General features: G+C 41.0%; 1 protein-coding gene across 4 annotated transcripts in view; it reads left to right on the top strand.

The window, feature by feature from the left end:
- The window catches only part of cpne5a (copine Va), an 85586-nt gene that overhangs the window by 37559 nt on the left and 23109 nt on the right, over window positions 1-24918 (top strand). For 3 of the 4 annotated variants that reach the window (XM_067592070.1, XM_067592069.1, XM_067592071.1), the window contains 7 exons: window positions 10617-10680; window positions 14733-14836; window positions 15097-15201; window positions 17599-17640; window positions 18893-18968; window positions 22073-22126; window positions 22733-22794. In XM_067592070.1, the coding sequence (XP_067448171.1) occupies window positions 10617-10680; window positions 14733-14836; window positions 15097-15201; window positions 17599-17640; window positions 18893-18968; window positions 22073-22126; window positions 22733-22794 (507 nt within the window). Of the gene's footprint in view, window positions 1-3984; window positions 4120-10616; window positions 10681-14732; window positions 14837-15096; window positions 15202-17598; window positions 17641-18892; window positions 18969-22072; window positions 22127-22732; window positions 22795-24918 lie in introns of those variants that run through there. The other variant, XM_067592072.1, reaches the window with a different exon arrangement.

Raw genomic sequence — 24918 nt, 5'->3', positions numbered from 1 at the left:
CCTCTGCCTCGGGACATCACACACAATTACAGCATTCTGCTGCCTCGCTAAATGAGCCACAAGGCTGAACACTAACAAGGGTCCCTCTCTAATAATGTGTATTCCTGCTTATGTGTGGAAAACCCCAACTGTGCTGATTGCACAAGAACCGTTTTTGTCTGATGATGTTCTGTTTATGACTCCTCAAGGACTTTGGTGTCACACAAAATCTAGAAGTCTCTTTTGTTTTCCGCCATGAACAGAAACAGTTAATTTAATATATACTGTGGTTGTTAAAGGTCTTGGTTTTAAAAGCTCCGTGGATAATAAGGCAATAGATTTTTGTCTTCACACTAATAATGAAGACCTCAGGTGCAAGAGCAGGCAAGGGCAGTGGAGGCTTTTACTTTACAGATAAGCCTAGCTGATTTGTTTTGCACTCAGAACAGACAGTGTTCATTTCTGTCATGGCCATGGTCTGTCATCTGCTGGAAAGGTGAGAAAGCTTCCTGAAAGCCTCTGAATGAGCGTTCTGCTGCTCCAGTTTAACACCCCTATGTTGTTAATCTATTCAGTGGCTGAAAACGATCTGTCGGCACGCAGATTGCAATCTATAGTGAGCAGTAACCACCACAGTGGAGGTCAAGGCGACCCTGTGTAACATGATATGAATTCCATCACTCGCAGCCCAGCACCAGCAGGCTAAAGGCGCTCTGGCCTGGTAACACAGCGGGGATAAGGGAGAGGAGAATCGGCTCTGATTTGAAGTCACAAACCCACAGTGGGAAAGTGGGATAAAATGTGACTAGCATTGTATGAGAATTGGGCGTCTCTTTTGGCCTCTGATAGAGAGGGATGTTCTGTTCTTGCCGGTGGGAAATTGAAATGTGCACCTCTAGAGAAGGGTTTTTCTTGTTGGCAGGAGGGAACATAAGGAAGGAAGTGAACTCACTGTCATGACTTTGAGTAGTTTTAGCCTTAAGACTGAGAGAGAAAGTTTCTCTCTGATTGACAGCTTCTTCTAATCCTCTCTTTCTCTGTCAAAACAAGCAATTTTTAGTTTGCAGGTGGGTGATGAATGCCTCATTTATTTAGAATCACAATAAATCAAACATTGTTACTGTGATTAAAGCCTGTGCCATTTTTCATTTCATCAAAACGTCAGCAACAGTCTCATTACATCACTGCACACTCGTAAAAAAAAAAGGGAACACAAATGAATCATATTTCATACTCAGTGTTCGGAATTAGTGAGTACATAAAAGAAAAAAAAAACAACATTCCCATAAGGATAACAGGATTAGTTTCATTCATTGAGGTTGTGATAATGGTCATTATGCATCTGTGGGAGACCTGAGGTATCCAATGAATAACACTCAATGGGCTACATACATGACTGCAACAAAGGGGGACAAAAAAGGGCAACGTGTTGGTGATAATGTACTCTCATGCCTCGCACCTCGTTTCCACTAGTAAAAAAAGCAAACACATTCTTTACTCTCGGTTGTTTTGTATATCTATGTGACATTTTTCTGCACCACATTTTTCTGCCCTATTTACTTGCTTTGTGCTGGTTCTAACAAAGCTTCAAAGAGCTCAGCACAGGTTGCCTGTAGCTACCTGCTTTCAACACCACCTCTTCTCGCAGCACTAGTGGGAAGCAGCTGCCTTTTCCTCTCAGAGAACTACAGCAGGTCTTTTGGTGTCCTTTTGAATTAGCCCGAGCACTTTTCATCCTCTTTTTTTTTAATCCTGGTGAGGTGAGGGATTATGGATGTTTATCGGTGTATGAAGATCAAGGGGATTAGGGGTATAATCCCATTTGAACCCACGTAGAGTTTTGGCAACCTTGTCTAATTCTGTTGAACTGTGATCTGCCCACTGCCCCAAACGTTGACTGTGGCACAAAGCCAGATTATCTGTCTACCCTCCATCTCTGTTGGTCTCAACTCAAACCAGTCAGATTTGCTCATTTAACTTGATCCCCCTGTCAACCAGAAAGATTCATTGGATTCACTGACACGAGCAAACTCAGTGAAATCATTCTTACGTGCAGTGAAAACGATCCTATTCTCATGTTATTTCTTGCTGTTCTTTTACTCCACCATCCCAAATAATATTTTTTAATTTGCTTATCCCCATCCGAGTGTGAAATTGCAAGGTAACAATCTTCTTTGCATGATAACACTGCAGTCATTTTGCCTCGTATGAAAATGTGTAGACCCACCCTGCAACAGCTGCAGTGTGAAAAAAATCATTTTCTTCTTCTTTGGCTCTCACTCATATTGTTGAGCAGACAACCCTCCCCCACTCTCATATGCGTGACACGTTGCAGCATTGTTAAATATCAAGACCATTCCTCATCCTAATGACCTAATGTGAGCGGCATCAACAATTGCTTCCTTCTCCCTTTTTGGACTTTAATCTCACCCCCCCCCTCTACCTCCGCACGGATAGGTAATAGAGAATACAGGCGTTGTGAATCACCATTTCGCGACAGCAACTGCCTCTAGATGGGAAATTATAGAGGCCATACATTGAGCCTGAATATCTATAATATAATACGTCATGCACAATGATCTTTGATGCTTGTTTTCTGGAGGAATAAATAGCTTGAATGTGCTCCCCTCTGGAAAAGAGAGAGACCCGGGATTCTCATTGCTATTCTGCTGAACAGCAGTATCAGAAACTTTGGCCAAGTAATTGTAGTGATGCTGAAATATGCTGCTTGATCTCTTTCCATTCACTTGATCAAACAGGGAATCTGTCAAGACAGTTGTGGCCAACTCTCTGTTGCAGTGTGAGCTAAGAGCATGACAGCACTCCTTCCTTCCATCTCTTTCTAGGTTAACGAAGTCACTGCGCTACAAGGCCGTGTTTTAATTTCTGTCTCTCCTTGTTTGTTTTCTTTATGAAGTTTTGTTTGATCATCTGGGTTTCTGTTTAAAAGGAAGAAGAGAGGACTTAGCCGCACTGACACAATGCTGATATGACTATAAATATGAGGTCCGTTGAGATTTTCAGGCAACATCAATACACATCATGGACTGACATTAGATTGGTCAGGACCATATGGCACAGTGTCTGTTGAGAGCCAAGGGAGACCTGTAAGTGATGCATGAATTATGGAGAATTTTGAATGGTGTTAAGTACGTAGAATGTAGTGAGTGGATTCACTACTCACCTGCACTGCCAGAAGTCTTTATTATATCACATTAATCATTCACTGGAAGCGCCAAAGCCATTGATGATAACAGGCTGTCATCAGTCTTCCCTGAACGAGACCACCTCATCAAAACTCTATTCAACACTTCTGGACTTAACACGCTGAGCTGAAATGGCATTACTGCCTCTGCAAAATGATTCTTTCCTTACTATTGTTCCTCTTCAACTATAGATTGCATTAAATCTCAAATGTAGTCGACAAATACAATCGCATAAGTGCTTAAAAGTTATATTCCTCACCTCGCTCAGTGTAAATTGTGATGAAGCCTGTGACGAGATGGGAGGGATCTTCAGCCTCAAACTAATGTTATAAAATGTCAAATTGTGACCTTTCTAACCGGTCACGTAGTTAATCTTAAAGATATTAATTTTCTTCTCTTTTATGATTGTTTTGCACCAGAAAACAATTTAAAATGCACTACTAAAACTGATGGTTTCTTTTTCTTTTCTTGTTTTTGGCAAAAAGTAAACATCCAGAGAGACTCTGTATTGCCCCCCCACCACCCTTTTTTAAAATGAAAAGGTTCAGTCCTGCCCCCCAAACCAGGCACGAACGGTACTTGCTAGCAGTGAATTGTGAATGAGGAGTGCATCATGTCTCAGCTTCCTAAAGCAAAATCTGTTTTCCAAAAACAAAAAGAAAGAAAAGAAAGACAAGAGAGAGAAAATAAAGGGCGACAGTGTGTCACCCAGTTGTTCACAAAGAAAGGTGGGTGTAGTCTGTGAGTGGTGGAAATTAACCTGTTAGCTTAGTCCATAGTGACAGAGGCTCATTTTGCTCTTTTAGCAAGCTGTTCATACTAAATCCAGTCCCTGCCCCAGGCCCAACAGATGCAGCTTCAGGCTCAGCAGCCATGTCTCTCCATCCCCATCCCCCCACCAATGAACCAGGCCTACTCCCAACTGATAAAGGAGGTGAGCAGCATTGTGTTGAATGACATGTCAGTTGGCATAATTGCAGGGGGTCCGTTTTTATCATTATGAAAAAAGGAGAAATGATTAGATCCTTTTCAATGATAAGAATTGGTGGTATACTTAGTTGCTTTGTATACTCAGTTCAAAAATCTGCTGCTGATTTTATTCTTTTGTTTGCTATATCATTCTATATATGATAATTTTAATTTATTTTAATTGAATGGGTTAAGTTATATTTATTTAAAATTTTTCATCAATGTAAAGATAATTTTCCATTCAAGAGTTTTACCATTGAAATTACATTTAGACTTTAAAAAATGTATCAGTCTTGCATCAAATAGTGAATCCACTGTATGCATAATGTTGCATGCATGTCTGCACAGTGTTATATTGTCACAGCTGACTGTCAGTACATATTGTACAGTAAGTATTGGACTACAAGAGAGTTCCAAGCCTGCAAAGGTAGATTTATTTAAAGCTTTGAACGGTTCAGGTTCTGGAGGTGAACTTACAGCAATTGCGCAGGGTTGGCCTGTGGTGGGGCCCAATGTGATATCTTTCATGGGGCCCAAGATTTCTGATGGCACCCCTGATTATATCACTCACTCACTTTGTGAATCTGACACAATACAGAGATGGTTAATCTCTAATGTTTGATGTATCAGTCCTTTATTGTCTGACATAATTAAATAAAGACCCTGCACCACTGGCACAAGATAAAAAGTGTTTGATGAAATGCACATATACCAGTGATTTTGCTATTCTTACAATCTTCCCAGTAGCAAAAATAAATAAATAATCTGGAACACAGCAACCTGCCTATTAGATAATGAAACGTTATTTTTGCAATATTGATATTTTAGCCTGAGGGTGGCTATCGATGTTCAAGGGTTGTCTAAAATGGTAAAGGCTCATCCTCTGGGGGAGTTAATCTCATAGCAATATGTCTTTTGGGTTTTGATATTTCTTGTGTACAAGTGGAAATGTGGAAAGGTTAGCGGGTCAATAAAAACATTAGCGGTGCTCATTCACGTCCGCTTGGCCCTTTCAATACTGTGAAAACTGGAGTGTCCTCTGTGAGATCGACCCTCAGAGGGAGCAAGTGAATGATGTCGACTTCAGCTGTGCATGCTAAGCATCAGTTGATCTTAAACTTTTCTTTTGTTACATTGTCTTTTTTTAATACAAGTTAGTGTTGATCATTATTGAAAACACTGATGAATTCAACCAGTTATCATTTATTGCAGTTATTTGCTGAAAATAATTATTGATTAATAATAATTGTGGAGTCTCCAGACGAGGGCAAGTGCTTCAATTTTAAATCTTCTGCTCTTCTCGAACCCTGCCCCCTTTGCTCATTTAGTGGCTAATCTTATGAAATATGATTCTACGTGAAGTAATATCAAGTGCCGAGGGGGAAGTTATTAAAGCGCACCTTAGGATTCATCATAGCAATATGAATATTAACTGTATGTAATATTTCATGAAAATTACCTTAGGCAGTTACACTCAAGTCCATGTGTGCTGAGCACCGGTACATGCTTGACTCAATAAATAACACTAACTATGTAATACTGTCGAAAAAATCGGAGGGGCAAATTCACAAAGAATGGATTGTGGCCTCTGATAGCGCTGTGAATTTGTGCATCATTTGCAACTGCTATGTGCCCTGTCTCGGGGTCCAATTCACAAAAGATTTTGCGTTAATGATATGACAGAGCAAACAAAAATTCAGTTTTGCAGCTGAGTGTAATTTGCCCTTGTTTGTGTCTGATTGAATGAGCGGAGCAGTTTCCAGTGTTTCAGGCTTTTCTCCACATTTCAGCACACAGATTGGTTCATAATGAAAACTGCAGAGAGCACAAAAGCCTCAAATTGCGTGTCTTTAATTAGCAGAGGTGCACACACACAGAGCTATCCACAATCACAAACCAACTTTCATGTATTTTGCTTATTTTACTTTATTTCACATCTATAACATAATCTGCTGAAATGTCAAATGTCAAAATACAGCTATTAATGTGACTCAGGCAGTTCTGAAACATGTTTGATTAATGTCTGAATCTTACAGTAATGTTGTTCAGGTGTCACTGAATGTATCCAGGATTTCGCAGAAACATCAATACTGATATTCTGTTCGCTGCCCACAGCTTGCTGCAGCATCACACAGCAGCTGAAACGATTGGTGCATCTCAAAACTGAGAATGAGGCTGTGCGCATTTACGCATGTGGTAACGTGATTAACACTAAATTGGTCAGGGCCTGACAGTAATTAATGCTCTGTTTCCTGCTACACATTTATATGGTGGAATTGTTTGTGATAAAGCAGCCCTTATGGATGAATCCTGAGCTCTATCAGCGCTGTCAGGACATTTTTATTTTTAAGTAGCTGAATGTCCGAGATAAGCCTATCACCCCAAATCCCACTTGATCCCCCTCAATGTCTGACTGAAGATTTCACCCCTGATATCATTCAATATCAATTCAATATCATTCAATGCCTCACAAGCCTGAAGATTTGAAGAAAGAGAAAGAGAGTGAGTGAGTGAGTGAGTGAGTGAATGAGTAGGTGAGTGAGTGAGTGAGTGAGTGAGTGAGTGAGTGAGTGAGTGAGTGAGTGAGTGAGTGAGTGAGTGAGTGAGTGAGTGAGTGAATGAGTAGGTGAGTGCGCTTCTGTTACCACCAACTCTCTGAAGACACTAATCATTTCACTCTAACTGCGTATGACTATTAGTGCTCGTCTTTGTGAATTGGACTGTTTTTGCAATGAGGCTCATTTGCATAGAAAGGAGCAATTTTGTGCCAAATCTATGCATATTACCTCATTTACATACGTGCAAATAGCAAAGGAGCACAGAGACTCTATGTGCTTGGCAGCGCAGTTTGGGACGCATTTCATCCTTTGCAGGTGAACTACATGGTTTGTTTTTGTCTCATTTGCGCAGGTTCAGTGGCCGCAAAAGCTGTGCAATCCTTTTGTGAATTCGCTGCTAAGAGTTCAAAATTAAACCTAACTGATCAATGTCAATATGAATAAACCGTAATTGATCAATAAAGAAAATAAAATAAAGGAAAATAAAGAATATATTAGTGGAGGAGTCTGCAGGTAATGACAGTGACAGTTTGCATGCGGAAGCTGCAGTAACTATTTAAATACCTACATCTGTGTGATAATATCTTCACATAAAGACATTCATAATGACATTGCTGTAACATTCACACAAGTTGAAGTAAAATACAGAAAAGAGAAAAACAAAATACATATTGAGTACTATACCTTGTATAGATATGTATGTGCGTATGATGATACAACGTGTAAAATAACCCTACTACTGTCACATCGTTGTGTTCACATGAGTCGGTTACCTCTGGATTGCACTGCTGTTAAACATCACAAAATACCCTCATGTTGTTTGACTGGAGTCATTTGAATATTCAGATGTTTGAGCAGCAGCAGAATCAGCGGAGACAAATACGACACTCATTTACATGACCAGCTGATTAAAGCATGTCAGTTCCTCGCAGCAGTCGGACTGTAGGCCTTGTTCTTAGCAAATAGTACAGGAAGGAGAACCACAGCAGCACGTTTCACATCATTTCATCATCAAAGCATTTTCCTGCTGAGGAATCGTCAGTGAATGAGCGCTGAGCGAATGAGTGCTCTTGATGCAGGACACCTCATATCTCCAGCAGTCACATTTCAGTACAGAATCTGTTTGAACTAGCAGGGAAATGTTTAGTCTGGGCAATAAAAAGGAACATGTGCACCATAGATAAATGACAGGAACTGTATTTATCCATTCAGGGCTTGCTTGCTCTTCAAGTTAACTAGTCATTGTCAGAGAAAATGCCGCACTCAATAATGCATACCTAATTTAAAAGACCATTCATTGCCCTTTTGGTGCCTGCTCTTGTCTCAGCAGCACAGATTAGATGAGGGCGGTGCATCTTAACGTCTCTGGAGCTGCTATTTTACCAATCACTGCTCTCATTTCCCAATTTGAAAGGACTATTGGTCATTACCCTGACCTGAGGGAGATAACTTGACCTGTGGCGTGTGCAGGGTTTACTGTCCTCGTTGGTGAGGGGTTTACTGGCTCTTTGAGGCTTCATCAAACTGCACAGTGGAGACTTGGAGTGAAACATCAATAATTCAAGGACAGTTAATTCACCTTGAGATTGGTCTCCATGGAGCCTGAAGATATAGCCTGAGAATGAGGTGTGCCTGCCCTTTGAGAACATCATGGCTTCATTTTATATTTTGCCTCATTAAAGGCTGAGACCACGGTAGTTCTTTGGCTCGTACTGGTGGATATGCAACAGTTATAGTCGGATGCTTTCGTCAGTGGATTTATATTGAGGTATTGATCAAAGTTGATACATCAGGGACTATAGGTGCTTTAATGAAGCATAACACTGCACGTGTTATGGGCCTAGGAAACCTGAGAGAGGCCAGTAAAGCTTAATGGAAAAACCTCACACCCTATCTCTTAAGAACACTAGAAACACTTCCTGCATTGGCAGATAAGAAAGAGGAAACCACGTTTTATCTCTTAATATGCCCCCCGGCAAAGCCTGTATGTCCAGGCATTGCAGGTTTGTGCTTTAGATTATCTTAATAAATAATGCAGACTTCTGCTGCCATAGTCAAAGACTGCCTCCCATTTAGCAGGAATACTTCCAGTCATATCAACTGTCACAGCTTGATGAGGATCTGCAGCAAGTCTGACCTTCTAATGATTGGGCTCCAGCTAAGGCCACAGCAGGACTCCTGTGTAATTTCCTTCTTTATCCGTAAAGATGACAGGAGTGTCAGCAGCTGGAGTGCAACTGCATGATTGGAAAGTAGATACGCCTCCTTGCTCTGTATTGGGTGGAAAGGGCTCTGCCTTCTTCTTACAGCTTCAGTGGATGCCGAGAGTTAGCGCGATTTGATATTAAAATTAAAAAAAAAACCCAAACTCGTTCTGTTGTTCTGCTTCAGAAAATACAGCCAAATAACATTTAGGACAGACTCGGGAGCAATCCTGTCTCTCTTTGTTGCTGGAGAGGCGACATACAGAAACAGAGACATGCAGGGGACCTCTCTTGTGTTATGATATGTCTTGATCATCTGCTGGTGCGGGAATCAGTGGTAAACAAGTGCAGACCTGCAGAGCTTTAGAGTGTCAGCATGGTGCTGGCAAACAGGGATCAGAGGAGTTCTGTGTCTCAGCAGTTTTATTCCACATTGTACTAAAAAAAAAAAGAGTCAGTATTTATAACTTGTTTTTGATTCAATTAGTGGTGAAACAAAATAATGTTCTCATTAGAGCTGTCAAACTGTCACTCTAATGTCACATTGCCATTCTGTATTGCCTTATTGGAAAGCTGTAATTTCATGCAAAAATACACCTGTATTGTCAGCCTGAAATAAAAACTGCAGAAAAAGCCTAAAGCCATAAAGGGCAGGTACATTTTTTTGTTTTTTTTGAGGTTTTTATATCATTCTGTAGCTTCACAGTAGCTTCATGTGTATTCAAATTTGAAAATTCAAATTTTGGTCAAAGTATATATCTTTTAGCGTCAAAATGCCATTTTCCCAAACCCTTCTAAAAAACGTTTTCCCACATGACCTGACTTGGGTTTCCGCATGATGATGTTGTTATATATAAACCAATATAAACCCCTCTAGCCCACCTAGCCAGTAGCCACAGAGACGGACTGAGCGTTCACTGTTGCTGCTGCTCTGTAAAACGTGCTAACAGACGCACAGACACACAAAGATGGGGTGCTCACTGTTGCTGCTGCTCAAAGTTTAAAAAATAAAGTCTGAGCTCTCCCCCTGCCAGTAAACGGCTCCGGATCAGAACAGAATCCGGTGTGACTTGCGGGTGTTATTCATCCCGAAGCTCTGGCTCTGCTCCCGGCTCTCTCCTCCAGAGCTCCCGGCACTCAGCAGCTGTCTGTCCCTCCGCTCCGTCTGGTGCATTTATAAACATCTCACGCACTTAGACTCAGCGCTGCGATGTCGCTCGTAGTATATGTGGACAATTTATCATGCTTTAACATACAGTGAACGAGTATGTTAGGAAGACACTGTCAGCAAACTGCGTGTTGGGTGGGTGGGGGCATCAGCGCTGTAACTCACATCACTGCTTTTTGCTAACGGCTGAGTGGGCGTTTCCATTTGAACAACCCTGAAAAAAATGCAGATGGAGTCGTCCTTTAATATTTTAATCGTTATTATTTGAGTGCCTGGTATGTTCTCTGGTGGAAATTCTTCTTGGCATACTCACAGGATGTGACAAATGAAACACTGAAGTAAAAGCAAAAGCTCCTCAGCTCTAGTTAAGTGCACCAGCATTGGTTAGAGCTGCTGCTAAAATAGCTCCACTACAACTTTCACCTCCATCAGCCACTGAGAAATGCATCACAGTGCCTCTCAGTGCCACTTATCTAACCCTCAGGATAATATTTGTTGTAAGAGTGAATGATATCTATTTTATTTTTCACAGTGGCATACCTGGGAAGAAATGCGGGACCATTATCTTGTCTGCTGAAGAGCTGGGAAACTGCAGAGTAAGTCAAAAAATTTTCGACCAGTATATTTTTTTCTTTTACAATGTAGGTGTTATAGTAAATGTTTTGTAATGTTTACTGATCTAATCTGAACTGGGCCCTTAAACAACGGTACATTAGAGTTTAATTAAACATAGCTAAAAGATTACAACACCTCACTGTGCACTGTGCAGTTGAATGCAGTTGAATAGGACACACTGCAGGAAAATGTGGAAAATGGTGGTTGCATAATGAATGTTTAGCAATGTTGACAAGCCTGCTGAAGCGAAGTGGGTTGTTTAATAGCTTTGACTTCAGTAAGATGTATTGTATCATAACTGTCCCCATTAAACCGGCAGGATATGCCATGTCACTATGCAATTGTGGCTGTCATGTTGAAATTGTGTACATAGTGAAAATGCTATGAGTTTGAACAGCTATTTAATGAGGCTGTGTTCATTCTAATCACTAAAACGGGCATTTCCTCCTCTGTGTGGTGTGTAAATCTATGAGTCTGCGTTAATAACTTTTGTCCACTAATGTCCATTGGCTTTCTCTCCACACAGCTAAATGAAGATAGTAAATAAGCACATTATACTGCTGCCAGCGGAGCAGGAGAAAGTAGCAAGACTTATTGGCCAGAACAACCAGCTTCCCTCGGAGGCTATAAAGCAAGCCGTTAAGCTGCAACTACTGTGTAAATGTTTTATGATATCCTAATGCATGTAAGCAACTAATGAATTTAAAGCTTTGTAACTTTCTTTCATACATGTTGAATAGGAAGCGTTTTATTTGGTTGTAGTTCACAGTATTTGTGCCTGACTTTAAAGTTGTTTTTTTTTTAAAGTTTTACTAACAGAATAATCCATTTCCTGAGGAAAAACAGTCTCCAGTTATAGTGAAACAGATATACCATGCTGATGATAAAACTGCCAAGATAACTGTTCCTGATTTGGTCCCGCTGGATTGAAGTGTCAGTGCTCACAGTCGCTGAAGGGCTGCTGTGAGTCATCAGGTGCACTGGATCCGCGATGATAGGAGTTAGCATCTTCACTGCAAAGTACCACTTCAAGAGGCCATTTTGTAATATAAATGCAAATGATCATTACTGGTACAAATGACCATTTTCCTTTTCACAGACTCAATTAAAGAGACACAGACTTGACATGTCACTCCAGACCTTCCCTGTTTGCACAAGGTTTAGCCCTGAACGCCTCAGGTTTGAATACAGAAAAGGAAATTGAGAGAAAAGGCAGATTAGAGTTGAATAGTCTGAAGACCCTGCTGTCAGTGCAAGTCCTACACCTGTGAATTACAGTAGTTTGGAATTGCTACCATTGCGAATCATATTCTAAAGTGTTTATTTAACCATTTATTCTGACCATTAAATGGAGGCAGCAGAGATGCTGCTTCACCTGAAATAAACACTGCATTTCTTGTATGGGGAAACTGAACCCAGCGGATTGGGAATCGACCGAGGAAGTTATGCAGGGACTGTTAACTAAGAGGCGGGTTGGCTCACACCTTTGTGGTGGATTTGTCAGGTATCATTAGACAGAGCAACAGCCTCTGCATGGATCAAAGGCTTCCTCTTGGCTGTCGTTATCTCTGGCACGTATGACATGCTGAGCGGAGGCTGGCTCCCTCTCAGATCCTCCTTGCAGTCCAGCCGCAGCTCCGTGCTGATTTACATATGACAGCACTGTGAGTTTTTACTCTTTCCTTTTCTGAGCGTAATTATGGTTCCGTTCATGTGAAGATATACATAGGTCTTCCATATCTCTCCTGACCATACATCTCTCCAGATTACCATTCACCTATTGTATACTAAGACTCATTCCTATACTCAGCAATAAGCTGAATTATCATCGACACTTTGGATCGTATGATGTATTTCCCTAAAGCAAATATTCTTCAGTTTATCACTGGAGTCAGAAAAAGAAATGGAGCTTTGTTCCATTTTTTTCATGGGTGTAAAACAAAAATCCTTCACCTGAGGCTTACGGTCATAATAGACGAACACCCAAATGAATGGAGTGAAGCGTGAAGCATACCAAGGAATTGTGTTAATTTCTGAATCATATAATCCTCTGGCTCATGATTCGGATGGTGATTCAATACTGTATACGATCCTGAGGATGCTATAAGCTTATGTCATGTGAATTTGAGTATTGTCTGCATTGCTTCATATTCCTTTGAAAAACCAGTCCCACTTTCTGAAAGTGACAGTGTGGATTGCTCAGCCACTTACCCCCATGCAGTGATATCTTGGTAGAGCAGAGAAATGGGAAGAGGGATACAGACTGCACTCGTTATTCCCCTGCTGCTCCTGAACCTCAGTGGCCAAAATGAATGTTCTGCCTTTTTTCCCAACTTAATGAGAGAACACTGCTAGACACCAAAGCCAGTATGTGTTATCTGTGCCTAATGAAGGCTTAAGGCACTGTGTTGCCATGATATTGTAATTGTAGAGGCCGTGTCAGGGCTAAGCAGAACAGTTATAAGATGCTTCTGTTTTAAAGGGACTTTGGATTACTGACCTAAGCAAACTCTGCTGTTCTACAGTAACATGATATGTTGTGTTTTTTGAAATCGGCAAAACGAGGCACAGCGGGAACGTGGCAAATGAGATGTTCTTGTGAAAAGCCATCGAGGGAGAGCGTGACACACTTCAGATTCAGAGAGGAATGGCTCTATAACCTGGCTGATCCGTATCCAACTACACAAATTGGAAAAAAGATCATTTTCCATTAATATGCTCTCTACATATATTATAGGCTGTGTCGAACCACAGAATATTACTTGAAATGACAGGAGGGCATGAAAATAAGTATAAACAACCCTGACTCATTCAGCACAAACTGACTGTTTTAATCAGCTCTTTACTTTGCGTCTGTTTTCAACATTTCCACAGTGTTGATTGGAAACCTAACCTATGATTGGAATCAACAGTGATATTTAAATTAGCTCAGTTTTTCAAGAGAATACTCAGAGAAGTATTTTAGTAGCTATGAGTGGAAAACCATCTTTCTCTCAGCAGTTGCCACAGAGATAGAGGCTGGTCTGTGTCGTGTCCAGGGCATAAAGGCATAAAGTGATGTGATGGGGGTTAGTGAGAGGCAGGTCAGAGGCAGAGTGCACCATACTGATGTGGGTCAAAGCAATCGATATAGGCGCTGCCCAGCACCATGCTGATTCAGATTTAATAGCTGCACTTCAAAACCTAAAGGGCCCGGCAGACCAGCAGGGTAGGAACAGCTCTTCTATCTGCTAGATACCACATCTCACACTTAAAATTATGATGATTAGACACTCGACTTGCATACACAGTGAGTTTCAGAGCTACAAAGTTTCTAAAAAGGCTCACACAGCATTGAGATAAAGGCTGTAAGTTTATGGAGAGGTCTTTGTTGAGTTTCTTCTGATGTGGACACTTACTTGTCCAGTCTCTGCCCACTATGCAGCCTCATTATTACACAATGCAGACTAATACCTTGACCACAGGGAGACTATCTGGAACCAAGAGCATTATGAGGCATGGTCATTGTTCTTATAATGGTAGCGCACATTGAAATGCTGCCTAAATTAGTATAATTATGGTAATACCAGCCTTTCTAATGTATCATTAGCTGCACTCACACCCTCCATATCCTTTTTGTACACAGCCCCCCCCCCAGTGTGCAGGGTTCCGCTTATGTACCTCTGCGTGGTCTCTCATACCGTTACTATGATTATATTCAGCTCAACAACGTATTTTCAATTTGATATCTCTTATCCCATCTACTGTTGTTATGCAGGAGTTGCATTATAAGGAAATGGTAATGAATGCATTGCTGGTTTTGGAGACTAGAGTCCACCGGCTGGTTTCGCTCTGCTCTTATTAGGATTCAGTAAGCACTTTTCCTTTATTTGGTGCTTCAGTGCTTTTATATCTTGGCACACAGCATGTCTAAACAACAACAGGAGACAAACAGAGGCAGGAGCATGGATTTACAATGTCCTTTACTTTTTTGTCTTTTCGTTTCTCTGACTCTCTGTTTCTCTTTCTCTTTTTTTCCCCTTCTTGTCTGTAGGATTATGCTACCATGCAATTCTGTGCCAACAAACTGGATAAAAAGGACTTCTTTGGAAAGTCAGACCCCTTCATGGTCTTCTACAGAAGCAACGAGGATGGCACGTGAGTTTGTCTCTTGCTTCTGCTTCTCAGTGGGTTTTTCATTTTGGCTCGCTAAAGCCAGGTAAGAGGGAGTAGATATCAAAGGGGAAGGAAACCAAGGTCAAGAGAATTAGATTGAGATCCCTCAAACTCAGCTGCATACAGATTAGTCGTGCAGTCATGGTCCCAAAGCTAACCATGGTGGGAAGGTTTTACCAATCAGGGTTTTCGCAGAGATGTGTGTTTTAGCATTTTAAATCCCTGTCGGCGTGCATCTCCAGGTTCACCATCTGCCACAAGACTGAAGTGGTGAAGAACACGCTGAACCCTGTGTGGCAGTCCTTCTCTATCCCCGTTAGAGCGCTCTGCAATGGAGACTATGACAGGTAGGGTGAATGATGATGTACTATTAGGGGAACATCACACACACACACACACACACACACACACACACACACACACACACTTGAATGGAGTGTGATTTTCCAGTGGAAATCAAAACCACACAGTTTCAAAATGGGTTGTGTGCGTCAAATTTAGAAAGCATTGATTTTCTACCCTTATTTTATGTGGTGCTCAAATTGAGAATTATTGCAACCCTATCTGCTACCTTGCTTGGCTGTTCATTGATTTGCCCACAACCGGAGAGAGCATTTCAGAACATTTCATCTCGTCAGAGCAAAATGCCTCGTGGGACACCTGAGGAGCAGGAAGAGTTTGGGCAGGAAAATAAGAAATACGAGGAGAGAAGAAAAAAAAGTGAGAACGGGGAGGAAGAGTGGCTGTACTCTTGGTTCTACAGATGTTGACAGGTGGCTGGAACAAAAGAGGAGCCCTGCTCTGTGTGTCTCTGTGTGTGTCTGTGTGTGTCTGTGTGTGTGTGTGCAAAAGGATGAAAGTGTGTAGACCCAGACAGCCCTCGGAGTGTGTGTAGGAGTTGTCAAAGAACATGTCAAAGCTTGCCCTCTCCACCACGCTGGGTGTCAACAGAGGTTCTTCACTCTGATCCCGTCTCTGCTCACCTGCCCGGAGAAGCTAATTGGGTCAGACAGATGGAGCAGAAGGCATGAAAGACGCCTGATTCTCTTTGAGGATTTTGATGGCAAGAGAGATCTACAGCAATTTTGTGTCTCTGTTACTTTTCATGTGAAATTCCTACAGTTTGCTGTGCTGCGTTTTTTGATCTACACAGCAGGGCCACTGCAATTTTCATTCTCTTGATTCACTACTTCTCAAAGCTAGTCAAATTTTAAATCATGTTTAAAATGTAATGGCTCTGTAATAATTGCAGTTGGTCTTATCTTGGCTCACAGTATGTTTAGTGGCTTTGAATTTCCTTCACTCAAACATTTCTCAAATGCATAGCGTTTTCTACTTTATAGATAATGCCTGCCTCACAGATTTAGCCCTCGTGCTTTTCCTTATGCTCTTTTAAATGTTTTTGCACCTCAACTTTCCTCTGTGCTCATGTTTCTCACGTCAGCCCAAAGCACAAATGATCGTGTTTATTCCCCCTCTGTAGTAATGTCTTTCGGCCTCTTGTGAATCTGTCAAATCCCTTGCAATCATCTGGGTTTAATAGTGATCAGAACATGAGATCTCTTCCATTTCCTCTCAAACCTGCAGTGGCTCCAGGAACAGAAATGAAACTGATCCAAGGACTAATCATCTGTATCTACACTGGTGGATTTGATGGTGTCACAGTGCTGCTCATGACCCTGATCATTAGTTGCAGGAAAATGACATTAGAGAAAATTGATGTTGACTGACACATCACTATGAAATCATCTGCCACGCTGGCCCTGACTGTCAAAACACATTACTTTTATTTTTGTCTGTCAGTTAAGAGCATACGGAAGATTTGGTTGTTTTCTCACTCTGACTCTGAAATCTGAATATCTGGCTGTGTTATAAGTTCTTTCAATAGCAGCACAATTCTTGTCTCAACTTTCTCTACATGGATTGCAAAGGTTTTCAGAAGAGAAATACATTAAGTGCAGACAGAATGAGTTCAGGTCATGATAACAGGGCAGCTCTCCATCCCCCTACCTCCTCCTGGACCCACCGACACATGATTGACACCAGCTGATGGGGGAGGTGGGCGAGCCACTGATCTTTCCGTCAGATTGACTAGAGGAGAGGAAACACTTTGCTCATTCCCAGTGAACTCTCTCCGGCTTACTTATTTGGTTTCTCGCCTTCCAATTTATTTCGAGAACTTGCAAAATATGCTCCCTCCCAAGAGGTTAGTTTTCTATCTTTGGAGAATGTTTTACTCAAACTTTTGGCAACTTTGTCAACCTGCTCTCTCTTCTGTGAGACATACATACTCACTGGTAAACAGTTCATTAAAATCCTTAATGTCTGGTTGTCAACACAAGCTAAAAATACCTTTTTTCCTATTTTGGAAGCAATGGATTTGTAATGGTCTCAGCTGAATGTTTAACTTAAGTTTTCACATTTTGTCATTAACTGCTGTATTTAGTGTCAATGTGGGGCGCATTCTAGTTTTAAGAAAGTAACTGATGTTTTTTTAAACTGGTATAAGATCCTTTGAAAGGTGTTTGCATCTTTTGCCTGCAGAAAACAGAGAAGGCTTTCTGTGATTGGTTTAATTTAGGCTTCAACAGTAGTTAATGAGCTTTAATAGGTCATGCTTTCACTGCGTCATTTCAGAAATGAGAAAAGTCTCCCCTCAAGGACATTAAGGTTGTGACTCACGTATTACATAAGTTCGTTAACACAAACAAATTCTCTTTTCTCTCCTTTGATATGTTTTACAGAACGATCAAAGTGGAAGTTTATGACTGGGACAGAGACGGAAGGTAACGGATACAGTTACACACACACAAACATATATACAGTCATGATTATGAATTTATTAAAAATTCATTCATGCAATTTATGAAATGTTCCTTGTGTCCTGACCATATAACCACATTCACAATCTTTCACACCTAATTGCTATTCATTTTTATGCCTCCGTGCCGGCAACATTCGTGGTCAGAGGCATAATGTTTCTGGGTTGTCTTTCAGTTCGTCCTGTTCTCATGAACATGATATCTCAGGAACCCCTTGACGGAAATTCATTACATCTGGCACAAACATCCACTTAGACTCAAGGATGAACTGATTAGATTTTGGTGGTCAAAGGTCACTGTGACCTCACAAACATGTTTTTGGCCATAACTAAAGAATTTATATGCTAATCATGACAAAGTTTCATACAAATGTCTAATGCAGTGATGACATATTTCATATCCAAGGTCAAAGGCCGACTTCACTGTGACACCATAATGTTCTGCAAAAACATTTTTCTGGCCATTATTCAACACCATAACTCAGGAACAGAAGGGTAGATTGTGACCATATTTCACATTTGGTCAGATACTGAATTGGTGACACTAATCTTGGTGCCCACCTTAAAACTGGTGATTGTACAGTTCTTCTGTGCTGCCGGGTTGAATGTGTGTGTGTGAAGCATCCACATTTTAGGATTTGTAGCTTCTTTGCATTTTGCTTTCCCAAAGTAATATGAGTTCACCCTCTTCACTTCCTCTCACTGGATGACAACCAGGACGGGGGGCCTCCTGTTCCTCTGGTAGTCCACCACAAGCTCATTGGTTTTGCAGATATTGAGCTTCAGGTGATTATCGTTGCACCATGTGACGAAGCTCTCTATCAGTCGTCTGTACTCCTCTGTAAAAATAGTCTCTAAGTGAAGACAGCATGTTTCTCACTGGAAATTATTCACTGGAATCATACATGTCAATATAGTGATGACTTCCATTTCACCAAAAAATACACTTAATACCTTTTATTAAATTTCTTCAATGTATTCACTATAAATATTAAATGAGTCTGGACAGACATGAATGTAAACTGCAACTTGCCTGGTTGGCGGAGACATACAATCTCAAGGGGGTATTTCTAGTTCATTAAAAATTGACTATTACATCTGTGCGTCAGAGGTTGTGATGTAATTCCTCCAGCTACTTTTATCTTCTATCTGTCACGTTTGTACCTACTGTATCTGAAAGAACTGCATGTGATGCCGTTTTTCTTTCTTTCCATCAGCCACGATTTCATCGGGGAATTCACCACCAGCTACAAAGAGCTTTGTCGGGGTCAGAGCCAGTTAAATGTCTATGAGGTGAGTGGACATACATACAGTCAATACTGTTGGTCGGTACTCTGTTTTCCCTCAAAGCAGAGGACCTTTACTGTGTGTAAAACAGTGATTGTAGCTGCACATTTCATTTTGAACTTTGGTGAACTGTGACCATTTGATTAAGGCCCACCAACCCCCCACCCATGTTAAAACCATATAGTGTATGACATGTACACCATCATCTGATCTCTGATTAAAGCAAGCAGTAGATTATCAAAACACAATTATGTTACAATATATAACTATGTATGTTTAAGTATGTCACCAGAAACAAGTAAGTTTGCATGAATCAAAATGCACAAAACCACTGCTGACAGTCTGACTATTAACAAGAAACAACCACATACCGAATAGCTACTGATGACCAATATCTGCCATCAGAAAATACACTGCAAGTGTGATAATATAAGCAAGAGGCCAACGACAGTCTGACTTAAAAAGCCACATTTTAATTCAGTCTTTCTCTCTCTCTCTCTCTCTCTCTCTCACAATCACAATTAACTGGCAAGCTGTTGCTTAATAAATCAAAATGTCTCCCTTAAGTATTTTACTATAGAAACTACCTTTAGAAAGACAACCATGATCTGTGGGCTCAAAGAATCTTTAAACCTCTCCCCTCGACAAAACAAAAAACAAAACAAAATCAAAAACACTTCATTAAGCAGCGGCTTAATAAATTAAAACTAACTCACCAGTTTGTCTTGAGAGGAAAATATGACAGAAACATTCTCTCAAACTTCACCAGCCGGCTAAATCCATAAATAACAGTCATGTCCAAATCTTCACAAGCTGTCCAAATCTCTTCCGTTCTTCACTAGTTGTCATTTTTATTCAGGTTCAGTCATGAAAACGGTGTTATCAACAAGCTAGCATTAGCAACAATAAATAAACATCCCCACTTTCCTCAGTTGAAAGCTCCCTGACATGTTTTCACCAAGTAAGTAGCCAAAGTAAGACCCTGATAGGGTGGGAAAGACATATTTTCTTGTCTGAGCTTTTCAATAAAGACAAATTTTAGTGGTGTTGGGAAGATTCATTTTGATTTGGAAAACATTGAGATTTTATGGTAAACCTGACAGTTCCCCACTTAATAATAGGTTAATAATTTGTTTAGAAAACTTTTAAAATCACAGCACTTTGTCTATACTTGTCCAGAAAATAGTTGTCTCATTGTCTGTCACCTTTTCTCTGCAGTTCCTCTTTTCCATCTCTTTAAACTACTAAGTCACAATGCAAACCTGACCTTTATATCCAATTCTGAAGGTGTGATTCATCAATTTGTTCAACGGCAGATTTTGTGCTTCCACATTGGTTACTAAATGTGTTTCAAGTCAAGTGAAGCACACCAATCATACTGTAACCAGACAGAGCTTTGTGCAAACTATTACCGAATGAACTGTGGGTGCCCGTTTGGAACAAAAGTTACTCTTCCAGGGCACAAAAACAAACTCAGCTTCATTTCTGGGGGCCAGAGTGAGAAACCCACTTTGATTTAAGAGCAAATCAGTGCGCCCTTTGGCTCAGCAAGGTCTTGTTATCTAAAATTTAGTGACAGGAAACTCTCTAGGCCTTGGTTGTTTTAGCTATTTGAAATTAACATCCAGCTTCCCCTGTCTCTACTCGCCCTACTCGGCATTAAGCATCGCAGAGGTTAAGTGGTGCAGCAGACCAGATGAGGAAGGGTGTTTCTGTGGTGAGAATACAAATAGGCATGCAGCAGAACCGTGCTCCTGATTATATTTTTTTTTTGAATGGTCCTTGGAGGGTCAGATTGGGTATTACTGTTAGGCGCTGGGAGGCTCGTATCGGTCCCTGCTCATTAAAACACTTGCCATGTTACATTAGCTTCTGAATGGAGTTGGCTTAAGGAAAGTACAGAACCAAAGAAGAGCGGGTGAAGGAGAGGATGGTGGATCGGTAAGAAGAGATAGAATGAGTGAGTGGCATGCACAGTTGCCCTTTCACACTGCTGACATGGCAGAAGAAGGCGCATCCATTACCCTTCACCAAACCTTTCTGTATTTTAATTAGAAAATGAAACGCAGCAGTTTCTTCATACACTCTTTTCCAGGTCAGTGCCCTTGAATCAGTTTCAAGATTTGACCAAAAACTACATGAAGCCACCTTTTCACTGTTGACAAATAAAGAATTTGAATAGGTCACAGGCCGCAGTGTTCGACTTCATGCAGATTCCCGCATACTCGACCCGGCATGCACGAGGCCCGCAAACATTATCTCTGTGAGTTGAGTTGACAGCGGGCGAATGCTAACGGGGTTTGGTGTAATCGAGGGTGATGTCTGTGTGATGCAATGCGAACCTGGCAGTGACTGAGTGATGGCCGTGGTGGTGCGGTGAGGCATCATCTGTGTTGGAGGAGTTAAGGAGCAGGATCAGAAAGCACAGAGGTAGAAAGGAGAGGCAGAGCCTGCAGAGAGGGGGAGAAAGGGAAGAAGAAAGAAAGAAATACCTTTTACTTTATTATGCAGCACAGCTTCCTCCAGGCTTGTGCTAGACCCATAGAATGAGCTGTAGAGATGTTTGACCTTGATGGCTTATTTTTCCATACGTGTTTTCAGCTGCAAGTTCTAAATGTAACATTTATTTAAAGCAGGGAGTTCTGCAATCTCTCATAATCAGCTTGTCTTGCTTATCACCCTGATATTGGCATATTTTTGTGTATGTATTTACCTACATTGTATATTATTGTATTGTGAAATTGCCAGAGTGTAATTCAGTCTGTACTGTATGTGGTTATCATTTAAAATAAATAGTTTGGACAGAGATATGGGATATGTGTTCAATCTTCCCTGAGCTTGGTAATATGCATGTAAAATGTACAGCACCGCTTATAAAACCCCCCTCCCATGAATAATCTGTATCTTGCCGTGAGGTATGATCAACGCTATCTCATTCTCACCTAGTGCAGTTATTGGATTCAGTCCCCATGCTCCATTACCCTTACAGACGTGAAGTAGGAGGACAAAGGTGTTTTTATTACTTGCCCAAGGGTGGATAAAAAAGAATTGCACTGAAGGTTTACATTATCATTATCCCTCTTTCCCATTCTGCCTTCATACAACTGTAGGTGGTGAATGCCAAGAAGAAAATAAAGAAGAAGAGATACATCAACTCTGGGACGGTGAGTCTGAGTGCTGAGATAACAACAAACCTCCTGGTGCACTCACACCCCTACTTTGTTTTTGTATTCATTAGAAAGTTTTTGCTAAGTAGATTGCACAAGGCACTTCAGCTCCGTTAAATGTTTTTATTCCATTCCCAGTCTCAGGACTTTGGATCCCGACAGTGAGTTTAAGTAGATGGGAAAACATTATCGTAATCGCAAAGGGGGTGAATAACCAAGTCTATAGTAATGCATGAAGGGACTCTTGTCTGTGTCCTATTAGTGAAGAGTAGTGATGGATGTTTATAAATGAGCCACGGCTTTGTTACTGCCAGAGTACTTTGGCTGCTCTTGCTGTATGCAGTGACTTTGTAATTAAAATCTGTGGCTAGTTATCCATCACACTGATCATCCATCAGTGCATAGCCACACTGATGTTCTTTCAGTCATTGTAATGCTAATATGCAGCCCAGGCGTCAAAATCATTCTGCATGGATAAGTCATTTTGTGGGTGGTTAACTCAGAGGTCAGTGGTTAATGTGGAGATTGGTAGATTTTGCTTTCCTTAATTACCAAACATGAGATAATCAGTATTTCTTTTTGTTTTTTGTTTTTTTTTCTCAGGTGTCCTTGTTGTCATTCATTGTGGAGTCAGAGCACACCTTTCTGGATTACATCAAAGGAGGGTGAGTTCACATTGTCTGGCATTTGTGTTGTTACTGCATAGCTGTATACCAGGTACCTTAGTGCAACAATACAGAAAGTCTGACAACATGTTATTTATTTTCTTGATTACTTTTACCTTGATTTGCACTCATATGTTAATCAACTATATAAACATACACCTGTGTTGTTCTGTGTGGAATGGTAATAAAAAGCTGGTCAGAAAAACAGTGGGACAACAGAAACAGCATGACAGTTACAGGCTCAGATTGTTATTATAAGTGTCTGACAATGAAAGTAAACACAGGAACCAGCTGTCTGTAGCAGCGTTATGGCTAACTGCATAGGGAACTACATCTGGGGCAGTTTTCCGGCTAACGGAACCACCCACATATTCATCCATAAATGCCAGTATGTTTACATGTATGAGGCTGACTTTCACCGGAAACTAAAAAAAAAAATAAGTGCAATTATCCCGTGCACTACTAGGGGACGATCATGAGTCATCTCACTTTGACTGGCCATCTGTATTTATTTGAGCCACAGTACACAGAGAGGAGATAAAACAGCAGAAAGAAGAAAAATGAAGAATGGAGACAGAAATGCAACAGGACAGTCAGCAAAGTCAACGTACAGTAACGGTTACCTCAGAGAAACTGCTGCTGTTCTTGCAGAACAGTGAAGAGGAAAACTCTTTCTGTAGTCGGACCTGTTGCTGCCAGACTCAGAAAATCTAGAATTTTCTACGGATGAGAGTAATCCCAGCTGTGTAACTACTACAAATGGATTTACACGTTTTCAACTGGATGAAAAGAGCAAGGCCGGCTGGACCAAACATTCAGCTCCACACTGTAAGAAAAATGTGATTTCAACACGTAACTATGTGAGAAATTACAGTAAGTCTCTGTCATCCAGTATTAATCCATGAAATCTGCACAGTGTGGATCTGGTCATTTTATTCTTGCAATGTGGAAACTATGGAACTATTTTATTTCATCTACTTAGTTACTACTTCTCTAGCATGAACAGACGCTGAGCGATCCACAGCCTCAGACATAAAAACACAGACGTGCAAACTGCCCTATGCAGTTAGCCATAATGCTGCTACAGACGGCTAGTTCCTGTGTTTACTATCGTTGTCAGAAACTTATAATAACAACCTGAGCCTGTCAGTGACAAAAACAAGCATTTTTAGTGGATGTACTTTGACGAGCGCAATTGCCCCAGTGCATTATGTTGCAGCCCATTTCGTGGCTTCTGGCTTAAGCTATCTCGCTCAATACTGGACCAGTTCCAAAAATGTTCACCATCATTAGTCTCTTAGACCCAAATGATGGGAAAATAGGATCCAGGTTGATAAATACCGGAATTACCCTTTAACTAGTTTGCTAAAACTTTGCTACAGCAATACAGAGAACATCAGTGAGTGTTGTGGGCATTGTAGACACGCCATCGCTGTGACTAATACATGGAAATAAGGCAGAAAATCAGTAATGTGAGATTAAATACAGTCAATTTAAATGCATCACTTCAGCTCCCCTGACTCATCCTCCTTCCCATCTCCCCCGCTGCACGTTGCAGTACAAGCACCTGTCCACATTTTCTTCAGTGTTATTGACTGCAGTTACTGCGTAGCCTGGAATTTTCCACATGTGAGTAAAGTGTGGCCCCAAAGGAGACGATCTTGTCCGCAGTCACAACTTAAGTGTCGATGAATATGAATGACTATGATGAAATATGGAAAGATCTTAGGGCTTAATTAAGGGTGGACAACCTGTCACATATGGAAACATTTCTCAGTGGTTGCCCTGGTTTTAGTTTTCTGCTGCTTCGCCACTGATGGGTGAGTGTCCCAGATCTGTCCTATTGGTCTCTCCAGCTTACACAAATGGACATACTGTACCCGCACAAACACACACACACACACACACTCAAAATAACAGTGTTTTCATGTTTACCTTTACTACCTGTTCGCCTCTGATCTAATTTGTCCTTTAGGCAATGTAGGAAAATGGACGAAAAGACATTACATACATAGCGATGTCCTGTTAATAATTCAGTCGCGGGGATGATTCTTGTTTTTATGTCGGTGCATCTTAACATCATTTCATATTCACAAAAACCCAGATAAACACTTGTGTAACCTG

Source organism: Thunnus thynnus, chromosome 6 (genome assembly GCF_963924715.1).
Source record: "Thunnus thynnus chromosome 6, fThuThy2.1, whole genome shotgun sequence".
Taxonomy (NCBI): Eukaryota; Metazoa; Chordata; class Actinopteri; order Scombriformes; family Scombridae; genus Thunnus; species Thunnus thynnus.
This window is presented reverse-complemented; position numbering and strand designations above follow the sequence as displayed.